This window comes from Mizuhopecten yessoensis, unplaced genomic scaffold (genome assembly GCF_002113885.1).
Source record: "Mizuhopecten yessoensis strain PY_sf001 unplaced genomic scaffold, ASM211388v2 scaffold715729, whole genome shotgun sequence".
Classification (NCBI taxonomy): domain Eukaryota; kingdom Metazoa; phylum Mollusca; class Bivalvia; order Pectinida; family Pectinidae; genus Mizuhopecten; species Mizuhopecten yessoensis.
This window is the reverse complement of record NW_018479762.1, coordinates 29,031-40,205: the sequence shown is the minus strand read 5'-3', so window position 1 is coordinate 40,205 and position 11,175 is coordinate 29,031. Positions and strand designations below refer to the sequence as shown.

Below are 11,175 nucleotides of genomic sequence, written 5' to 3'. Positions count from 1 at the left end.
ACGTTTGATTCCTCCCTTACGTGATGTCTTCTAATCTAACGTTTGGTTCTTCCCTTACGTGATGTCTTCAAGCAGTTTCTGTGGCAACAATGAGCTAGTCTTTAGGATGCCCTGGGAGAAACTGTCTAAAATCTCCAGTTTTGGTCCTTGTGATGACTCAGGTTCAGAATCTTCTGCATCATCATCAGAGTCCAGTATAAGTCTGCAACAATAATATAACCTGATTTATAGAATGGCTTTAGACTTCAGGTCAGAGCTGTATCTCATTTATAGAATGGCTTTAGACTTCAAGTCAGAGATGTATCTGATCTACAGAATGGCTCTAGATTTGCTACAGTATAAACAGCTGTATGACTACAAAAGTGAGAACCGAAAAATAATTGTTCCTAAGGCATATTGATATACTTTGTTACTGAGTTTGAGCTTCTTTTGTAAAGAATATTCTATATTTTACATTTGCAGTTGTTCTGACAGGCCCCTAATTTGAAGTTGTTCTGACAGGCCCCTAATTCTTGCATCACACAGCTGTATTTGATTGTTCCTGTACGACTCTTTTATAAATAGACTGTTTGTTAAACCTCATCCTGAGATATATATACTTGTCCTTTGTGTCACTCTTCAAGGTCCATATAAACATACTCAGCAAAACAAGAGGCCCAGAGGGCCTGTATCGCTCACCTGGATATCTAAGCAATCATGGCAAAATATTCTCCAAATAAGATCCAAGGGAATGGGCCAGACCCCAAGGCCAATCCTTGTAGCATATCTTTATTAGATTTTTCATGCCCAGCAATTTTATGTATGGTTATGTGATGGGGAACTCAACTGCTTCCAAGCTGTGACTCAGAAACTAGGTCCCTAGGGTTGTGGCCAGACCCCAGGATCAATTCTAATATCATGACTGCATTCCTCTCTTTATGCCCAGCATTTGTATATACAGTTTGGGATGGGGATCTCAACCGTTTCAAAGTTATGACCCACAGACTATGTCTCCAGTTCAAGGGTGGGGCCAGACCCCAGGGCCATCCTGGAAGCATATGCACATTCTTCTCTTTATACTGAGCAATTGTATATATGGTTATAGGGTGGGATCTCAACCATTTCCAAGTAATAAACTATTTTTGGCCCCAACCTTTCGTGAATCCTCGCATCCCATGAATGTTTCGAACAAAATATGATTGATATCCAGTGCATAGTTCTACAGAAGAAGTCGTTTATAGCACTATAGCCAAATTGACCCCTTTTGGCCTCACTCCTCAGCCCCCTGAGGGGTCAGCCCTACCATTTGTACAACTTTGAATCCCCACTACCTAAGGATGCTTCCAGTCAAATATGGTTGGTATCCATCTCTTAGTTCCAGAGAAGAAGTCGCTTAAAGTAATATAGCCAAATAACCATTTTTGGCCCCACTCCTCCGTCCCCTGGGTGTCAGCTCGCCTCACCATTTGTACAATTTTGATTCTCCACTACCTAGGAATGCTTCCAGTCAAATATGGTTGATATCCATCTCTTAATTCCAGAGAAGAAGTCGCTTAAATCTGACAGTGCAAGTTAACAAGCTTTCAATTAAGATTAAATCATTTTTCTTTTTTTTTCAAAATATTGTTTTCTGGTTTTGAGATCTTCCCCATCTCTTCCGACTTTCGTTTCCAAGGAAGTGCCGACATTTTAGTTTGTTCTTGCTTGGTTGGTAACAAGAACAGGTCTAGCTGGGTATAAAAAGCGCATTACCTGTTAAACCGGTTATCATTCTACAACTGACCGTCTGGCGATTCAATGCACCGCGCACTCTGATCGGCAAACAATATTAAAAAATCAGACACACTCATTTTGAAGACTTTGAAACACTGGTTTTTGCCAAGCTGGTTACTACTTATGGCACATTCTTGAAAATTTTGTGTCCAAATTAGTAATTTATTCCGCCTCTGACAAAAATGTAGCAATTTCATTGGCTGGCGCAAACCTCATACAAACCCGTATTATGCTACCTGCAGGGGGTTTATTTTCCGTATTACCCCTCTGTGGAGCCTCACTATCATGCCGTCATGACGCCATGTTTTTGTGACGTCACACCGACTGCAGACAACGTAAACAAACATGGCGGCGAGGTTTGCTTCAAGAAACGATGATGAAATCAAGAGAATTAGGACAGATCTATTTTCTCGCAACACACATAAAAGCAACAAGAGATCGCAACAACACTAAAGGCCTACTTAACGGAGAAACAGCAACCATCCAATTTCGAAGCGTTCGACAAAGTCGCACTAAATGAGACGCTGTCCCACTTTTACATTGACCTCCGGAAACCGGACGGGGAAATGTATAAGACAACCAGTGTGGAAAACATTCGCCACTCACTGAACAGGTACTTGCAATCCCCACCATTCAACAGAAAGTTAGATATTATCAAAGATGATGAGTTTCGCGACGCAAATTTCAACTTTAGGGCAATGATGGCCCAACTGAAGCGAGGGGAAAGGGTCCATCACACATTATCCTGCCATTTCTGACAAGGATTAGGGCAGGCTGTACAACTCTATTGATCTTAATACCTCCACTCCTTCAGGATTACTGAACAAACTTCAGATGGACATACGTTTATACTTCTTTCGCCGAGGAGCCGAAAACATGTGCAAGATGACCAAGTCAACCTTCTGTGTAACAAGAGGCCCATGGGCCTTAACGATCACCTGACATCCGATTCAAATTAGGACTGTCATCCAGGGGCCAATTCATACTTTTCGTCGGTCCGAGTGATCTTGCTGCATCGTCCATTAATTTTTCGTTGTGAACACAATAACTTCAGTAAATATGAACTGATTTTGATGAAACTTTGTATGGAGCTTTGTATCAATGAGATCTTAGATGAGTTTGAATACCGGACCAATTTGACCATAACTTACATAGTTATTCCCCTTGGTAATTCCATTATTGTTGGACCCTGTGAACAAGATAACTGAAATAAATGGGTGTGACTCCAATTCTGACCCAAGGGGTCTGTTTTGAACAAACTTGGTAACTGTATGTCTTCTGCTCTTGGTTAAAAGAAACAAGTAAAAGCGTAAATCAATGATTTATTAAATAAGGCACAAAATTTTAATAGCACCTAGTTAGTAGCAAAAATGCATCATGAATGAAAAGGTGTACCACATGAATTTACATCTATTCTTGTGTAATGTCAATCAACATCACAGGGACAAATAATAATATAATGACAAAGGGCAATAACTCTGCAGGTTAGCGTCAAATAATTACCGGACAAAGTTTCATTGAACTCCGTCAACATTTATTCAAGTTATCGTGTTTACAAGGTCCAATAATAATATAATTACAAAGGGCAATTACTCTGTAAATTATTGTCAAATAATTCCCAGTTTCGAACTCATCCGAGATTTTACTGATATTAGGCTACATACAGAGTTTCATCAAACTTGGTCGATATTTACTCAAGTTATCGTGAACACAAGGTCCAATACAAAATAGTGTAATAATATTATTACAAAGGGCAATAACTCTGTAAGTTACTGTCGAATAATTCTGATTTTCCAACTCATCTGAGATCTTATTGATATAAGGCTGCATACAAAGTCTCATCAAACTTGGTTGATGTTTACTTAAGTTATCGTGTTCACAAGGTCCAATAACAATATTACAAAGGGCAATAACTTGTAAGTTACTGTCGAATAATTCCCATTTTCGAACTTGTTCGAGATCTTATTGATATATGGCTGAATACAAAGTTTCATCAAACTCGGTTAACATTTACTGAAGTTATCGTGTTCACAAGGAAAAGTTAACGCACGACGGACAAAAGACTATCACAATAGGTTACCATGACCAATGGTCAGGTAACCTTAAAATTGACGGAACCACAGCACTAAAATATGTCAGTAAAGAAATGGATGAACTTACTAAAAATCACAGGGAAACAGATAAAGAAAACATAGGTGGATTTATGCCCGAGCTCCCCGGAAACTCCATGTGCCCAGTGTCGTCGTACGAAAAGTATGTAGAAAAATTAAATGTCAATTGCAACAGTCTATGGCAGCGTCCACGGGATTCCTTCTGTGACCAGGACGAGGGCTGGTACTGTAATACACCAGTTGGCGAGAAGACATTGGCAGTGTTCATGTCAACCCTCAGCAAGGACTGTAAGCTGTCGCAGAAATACACCAACCACAGTATCCGTGCCATGGGAGCTACACTTCTATCAAAGAGCCAGTTTGGGGCAGCTCAAATAATGTCAGTCACAGGTCAGTATCCGTGCCAGGGGAGCTACACTTCTATCAAAGAGCCAGTTTGGGGTCAGCTCAAATAATGTCAGTCACAGGTCAGTATCCATGCCACGGGAGCTACACTTCTATCAAAGAGCCAGTTTGGGGTCAGCTCAAATAATGTCAGTCACAGGTCAGTATCCACTTTAAAAGGAGAAAACCCATGAGATTGTCTAATTGTTTACAAATTCACAATGTTTCACAAATTGAGTACTGTTTGGTATGCATGATGGAAATTTAATAGCAATCAGTTTTTTGTTTTGTTTTTTTAGGTCACAAGTCGGTATCATCATTGGTCATGTATCAGCGAGTGGGAGATTCGGAGAAACTAGCCATGGGTCATTCCATTGGGCTGCATGTTCACCAGGCAGCACAGAACGCCATAACTGCTCCATCTACAGACTTACTCGCCCTTCCTGTGCCTACTCTGACTCATGTTATGGCTGCTCCCCCAGCTCCAGCAACAACGGCATTTGTACCAGTTGTAGACGTACAAGGTATGTAATTTACTGCAGGGATTATTTATGGCACTCTGACAGTCGATTGTCGTGAAAATGTAAGATTCTATTAGCACATTTTCGAAGTTTTAATGATATTTTTTAGGACAAATGAATACATGCATAGTAAGGGCAATAACTCATACTTAAAAGTATAATTTATTTTATTTTGCAGAAGATCAAGCCCGTGCTCTGGAGCCATATCTACAAGACATCTTGTGCGACTTTTCTGACCTGCCAGTCTGCAACTCCAGTTCACAGAGAGTGTCCAGCTCTGTCTCGTCTTTCGGGATGTTCAGTGGGTGTAGAATTGGGAACTTACCATTAACATCAATAAGTAGACAAGTATGACTGGATGGGAAATGACTATCGTGCAAATTCATTTTATTGTTATTTTACAGTTTCTTTTGAGAATAAACTGCTGAAAATGATGTTTTATCATTAAATTGTGGTGTTTTAGTTTGTATTTTGGCGGCTTATTTTCTGATGAAATAAATAAAAAGTCATCGGCGGGATAAATTCGTTACATAGTCACTTGCAGGGGGTATACGGAAATATATGGTGTCCATGAAAAAACCTGTATTGGAGTCGGCGAAGCGCCTCGTCCAATACAGGTTTTTCATGGACCCCATATATTTCCGTATACCCCCTGCAAGTGACTACCAGGTATGTAACTAATAATATATAAAGTACAGTAGTGTCACCTTGCGCACATATTGAACAAATGATAACCAGCTTGATGGTTAATGCGAGACCCATATTCGTTACCAAGCAAAGACAAACTAAAATGTTGGCACTTCCTTAGAAATGGTAGAAGGAAGAGATGGGGAAGATCTCAAAACCAGATAAAAAGACTTTAAAAAAAAGAAAACATCTCAATCGAAAGCTTTTTAACTTGCACTGTCAGCCTTAAAGCAATAAAGCCAAAAAACACTTTTTGGCCCCGCCCCTCAGCCCCCTGGGGGTCAGCCCCACCATTTGTACAATTCTGAATCCCCGCCTCCCATGAATGTTTCGGACCAAATATGATTGATATCCATTGCATAGTTCTATAGAAGAAGTCGTTTATAGCAATATAGCCAAATTGACCCCTTTTGGCCCTGCCCCTCAGCCCCCTGGGGGATCAGCCCTAACATTTGTACAATTTTGAACTGCCATCACCTAGGGATGCTTCCGGTCACATTAAGTTAAACTCCAATCAGTGGTTCAGAAGAAGAAGTTGTTTAAAGAAATTGTTGACGTACGGACGTCGGACGGATGATCGCGACAGGGTGTGACACAAGCTGACTATGGTTTTTCGGACCCGGTGAGCTAACAAGAAAGGTTAAAATGTTACCTAACAGAACACCAGAATATCATTGATTATAAAATGATGTTTTATTAGCTAGTGAGTTTGGTAGGAATATCTGTATTTAATAGCAGTGTTTAATTTGAATTAAATTAATTAGCCAATCACCCTGTACCTCTGAACAGATTTGTGCACTTTTCTCGTGTATACCGCAACTGAATAGTCTAAAGTGTCGTACACGCATTCTCTAAATCCTTTCCAGGTGAAAACTCACTAGATTTTTTGTAAAGTTATCCCTTTAGGCAATGCTGCGGCTGTCTTAAGTAGTGAGAGAACAAGCTATTGGTATGCTCCAGGTAGGGGTGACACAACGTGAAGTCGCTTCACGCTGCGAGACATTTTAGGTGAAACCTTAAAACTGTAAACCAGTTACTGCAACATTTTAATGCAATGGCGTCGACGTCCGACTTTCAGGGAAGCGGTAGACGATGTGTTACCACCCTTCAGGAAGATCGCCAGATACGGCTGCATCATCTTCCCGACCGGTTTGCTCCTGCAGCTTTGACGGCAAGAACATTGCTTGGTTGTCGTGTTAGTGGCAAAACAATACAAAACTGTTTAAAAATAACTGCTGGCATGCAAGAAGGCCTTAGGAGGGTCCTGTGTTAACACAACGTTCTGTACCATTTGCCTAATTTCGAGCACACCACAGATGGGTATTACGGCAATGGAATAACGTTTTGTTTTCCGATGAGTCATGACTTTGTTTGATACATGGTGATGGGAGGCTGCAGTGAGTCTGGCAACGCCATGGTGAACGCTCCACAAACTGTTGTGTTGTCCCCCAATGTAACAGGTCTGGTGGAAGGAGGGTCATGGTCTGGGGCGGTATTTCCGGCAGTAATCGTACCAGGTTGGTGGTGGTTAATGGCAATTTAAATGTGGTGCATTATTGCGATGAAATTTTAAGATCTGTGGTTGTCCCTTTCCTGCTGGGTCAGGAAGTGGCAGCAATTTTCCAGTATGACAATGCAACACCCATACAGGTCCTGTAACTAGGACCTTCCTGTAACTAGGGCCTTCCTGTAACTAGGGCCTTCCTGTAACTAAACAGTGTTCAAGGTTTGGATTGGCTGGCAAAATCACTGAATTTGTCTCCAATATAGCCCATTTTGGATGCTGTGAGGAGGAACTTGCAGTGTTTCCCACAACAGCCATCCAACCTCCATGCATTGGTTGAGGAGTGGAAAACATCTCACATCATCAGATGTTACACTAGCTCAATGGGGCATCGTTGCAATGCAGTCATCAAGGCTGATGCTGGTCATACATTTAAAAACATGACCCCCACCTGACGTCAATGTCCAAAAGTATCGCTGAACCGTAACAAATTATTTAAACATCAAATATTCCAATAGCATACATCCTAATAAATCATTTCATACGAAATTTTACATATTTTAACAAAACTTGATAAAGAGGCTCTCATAACAATTCTTGTTAACCTTTCTTTTTTATGAAGTACATATTCAACTTGACAAAAGTCAATAATGGATTAAAATATTGCGTAACACGAGCAAGTATACAATACTCTCACCAAAACAGTGTGATAACGACACTTCCCTACAGGAGGTTCCATTTCTGTGGGTTCATTATTTAAATTCTTGACAAAATTGCGAGAAATGATCACTTCATATAGTCACCTGTCTTCAATTTCCTTGAAGTGTCGTAATCCTTCAGCTCTGTCAGAGGTCATAGGGATTTCAGATGCCCTACAGGTGGAAGGGAGGGAAGGAGGTTGATGACTGGAAGGGTACAGTGATAGTTCCTTCATACTCTGCATCATCTTTTTCTCACTGATGAATACTTTTTTATCTAAACAAAGTGGTCTGGAAAACAAACAAAAACATTAATTGTATCTCATAAATCTGCTCTCAACATTGAACCTTGCTAGAAGTTTCCCTACACAGTATTAACCTTGCTGTAAGTTTCCCTATACAGTATTAACCTTGCTGCAGGTTTCCCTATATAGTATTATCCTTACTGTAGGTTTTCCTATACAGTACTAACTTGAGGCAGGTTTCCCTATATAGTATTAACCTTACTGTAGGTTTCCCTATACTGTATTAACCTTGCTGCAGGTTTTCCTATACAGTACTAACTTGATGCAGGTTTCCCTATACTGTATTAACCTTGCTGCAGGTTTCCCTATATAGTATTAACCTTACTGTAGGTTTTCCTATACAGTATTAACCTTACTGTAGGTTTCCCTATATAGTATTAAACTTGCTGTAGGTTTCCCTATACAGTATTAACCTTGCTGTAAGTTTCCCTATACAGTATTAATTTATTATGTAGTCCCTTGTCTAATCTGGATTTTTGTTTACATTAGCTTTTTTCTCTATTGAAATGGAATATGTCACATTTGTCGAATTGTAGGGACTTTTCAAACGTTTTTGGAAAAGGCGTTTCCAACCAAAATTTGTGATATTTCTAGATATTTTAGTGTCTTCTTTTGAAGGAAGGTCGGGGGAGGGTGGATTCAAAAACATTTCCTAAGTGTAACAAAATGTTACTTAAGAAGTATAATATTGAAATTCAAAACATCATTTTATACTTAATTTTATCCCAAAAATGTATACCTACACATATAGAATCAAGTCTTCACATAACTTATTCCAATATTTTTTAACCTATCCCATACTTATGCCAGGAGTATAGCATAAGCTGTCTGTTAAGTAATTTAGATTATACATTTATTGTTTCATAAACAATTATTTGACTTTTACTCTGAATCAGATCCTTCTTCTTTGGGTGCTTGTCTTTTGAGTTTCCTGTGTGGCACACTGCAAGCAGACTTCACCAAGGGCCTGGAAATAACAACAAACCACCAATGATAAACAGTAAACTAAGAAAAATTAAAAAATCAATGTGAACATCAATCAACAAGAGGCCAAATGGACCTGCATCACTCACCAGGTATTAATCATACACATGTAACCATAAAAGTGATCTTAAACAAAGCTACAGGCAATTCTATGATAAGAGGTATCAGCATTTATGACTATTAGTAATTAAAAAGAACCTGTTATAGATTTAAAAACATTTTACCCCTGTGAACTTGAAAGTCAAACATAGGTCATTACGTTGAACAAACTTTATAGCCCTTCATCTCAGCTTTTTACCAAATGTGACGTGACCTTGAAAGTTGGTCAAGGTCATTCAAATGATAGCCCTTCATCCAAGTATGCTACTGGCTATAGCTAAATATCAACATTCTAGGCCTCATGGTTATTCAGAAGTCGTTTAAAGATTTTAAATAAATTTGGCCCCATGTGACCTTGAATATCAGTCAAGGTCATTCATTTTAACAAACTGGTAGCCCTTTTTCCCAGCATGCTTCTGACCAAACATCAACATCCTGGGCATTTTGGTTATTCAGAAGAAGTTGTTTAAAGGTTTTTTTGACAATTGACCCCTGTGACCTTGAATATCATTCAATGTCATTAATTTGAACAAACTTGGTAGCCCTTCATCCAAGCATGCTACTGACTTAATATTATCATACTGATCCTTTTGGTTATTCAGAAGAAGTTATTTAAAAAATTTAAACAGATTTGACCCCTGTGACCTTGAATATGGGTGAAGGTCATTTATTTGAACAAACTTGGTAGCCCTTCATCCCAGTTTGCTTCTGGCCAAATATCATTACCCTAGGCCTTTTGGTTATTAAGAAGTTGTTTAAAGTAAAATATTGACACCGGACGACGCACCATGGCATAAGCTCACTTGGGCCTACGTATACGGGTCAGGTGAGCTAAAAATGGGTAAACTGTAAAAATCTTTATTTTTTAATTTTTCCAGATTGCTTACATTACTGATTTGAAAGTAATAAAACAATTGTAGCCTTTAACTTCGGTCGATACCTGGATTTATCGACCCGAGAAAAGATATATTGATCGAAGACCTTTCGAACTCGGCCAAAGGCTGTAACTGAATAGTAGCCTGCCTTGTTTGGCTACAATAAGTTGTATCGACTTGGCCAAACCACAATATACTGGTATACCGGTAATATTGTATCGACTCTGCTATACATCATTATACTGGTATAACAGTATATTGTATTGACTCTGCCAAACCCCAATATACTNTATTGTATTGACTCTAGATCTGCCATACCACATTATACTGGTATAACAGTATATTGACTCTGCTATACCACATTATACTGGTATAACAGTATATTGTATTGACTCTGCCATACCACATTATACTGGTATAACGGTATATTGTTTTGACTATGCCATACCACATTATACTGGTATAACAGTATATTGTATTGACTCTGCCTTACCACAATATACTGGTGTAACAGTATATTGTATTGACTCTGCCATACCACAATATACTGTTTTGACTCTAGATCTGCCATACCACATTATACTGGTATAACGGTATATTGTATTGACTCTAGATCTGCCATACCACATTATACTGGTATAACAGTAATTTTACACACCCCTAAAAATACTTCTTTATGGGGGATTCAAAGTGTCTGGCAAGACTGATATTTATGTATATAAGTCGCATATTTGGCTTTTTGCTGATTCGGCAAGGTTACTTCCCCAATCAGAATATTAGTTGTTACTGCAGATTTTGGGGGAATTTTACCAGATTTTCTTGATGTCAATAAACAAATATATACGAAATGAATTATAGTCTGTTGCTTAAATTGGAGGATAAACTGCCAAAATTTAAATAAGGCTGAATCTTGATTCAAACAAATGTAACAGAATTGAAACTTAACACTGTATTATCAAAAAGGTTACAACTTACTCTGAGGTTATTTTGAGTCTTGGTGATGATTCCCGCACTGACATCAAGGCGCTCCGGATATCCCTTGTTGTTCTTGTGTGGTTATCAACATTCTGTCTAGACGGAGCCACACTTTGAGTTAGTGACATAATCCCAGGTCTGGTCAGCTGTTCACCAGTAAATGTTGTTAGAGACATTTTCAAGCCGTCCCCCCAAGGCATTTGTGGTGGTACAGCATGTTGCCACGCAGCCCCTAGCCCTGGGGCGTGACAATTTGCGATGCCCCGAGATTGAAACGACT

The 11,175-nt window shown here is 39.2% G+C and overlaps 2 protein-coding genes across 2 annotated transcripts in view; one reads left to right on the top strand and one right to left on the bottom strand.

The window, feature by feature from the left end:
• Nucleotides 1-58: 58 nt before the first annotated feature.
• Nucleotides 59-11,175, bottom strand: part of LOC110441216 — a gene marked incomplete at its 3' end in the record, with an annotated part of 15,689 nt that continues 4,572 nt past the window's right edge. Inside the window, exons 3-5 of the mRNA XM_021484320.1 lie at nt 8,849-8,929; nt 7,763-7,948; nt 59-202 (exon numbers count right to left, since the gene is read on the bottom strand). Of these exons, the coding sequence (XP_021339995.1) occupies nt 59-202; nt 7,763-7,948; nt 8,849-8,929 (411 nt within the window). The remainder of the gene's footprint in view (nt 203-7,762; nt 7,949-8,848; nt 8,930-11,175) is intronic.
• On the top strand, nt 4,598-5,271 carry LOC110441219. Its single transcript, XM_021484324.1, has 2 exons — nt 4,598-4,771; nt 4,947-5,271. The coding sequence occupies exons 1-2, from the start codon at nt 4,609-4,611 to the stop codon at nt 5,120-5,122; spliced, it is 339 nt and encodes a 112-aa protein (XP_021339999.1). The 5' UTR covers nt 4,598-4,608; the 3' UTR covers nt 5,123-5,271.

What these genes read in the sequence shown, in the direction of transcription:
- LOC110441219 (XM_021484324.1), top strand. Translation starts at nt 4,609, where the DNA reads ATGGGTCATTCCATTGGGCTGCATGTTCACCAGGCAGCACAGAACGCC. An exon ending in ACCAGTTGTAGACGTACAAG is followed by an intron (nt 4,772 to 4,946) that starts GTATGTAATTTA and finishes TTTATTTTGCAG; the next exon opens with AAGATCAAGCCCGTGCTCTG.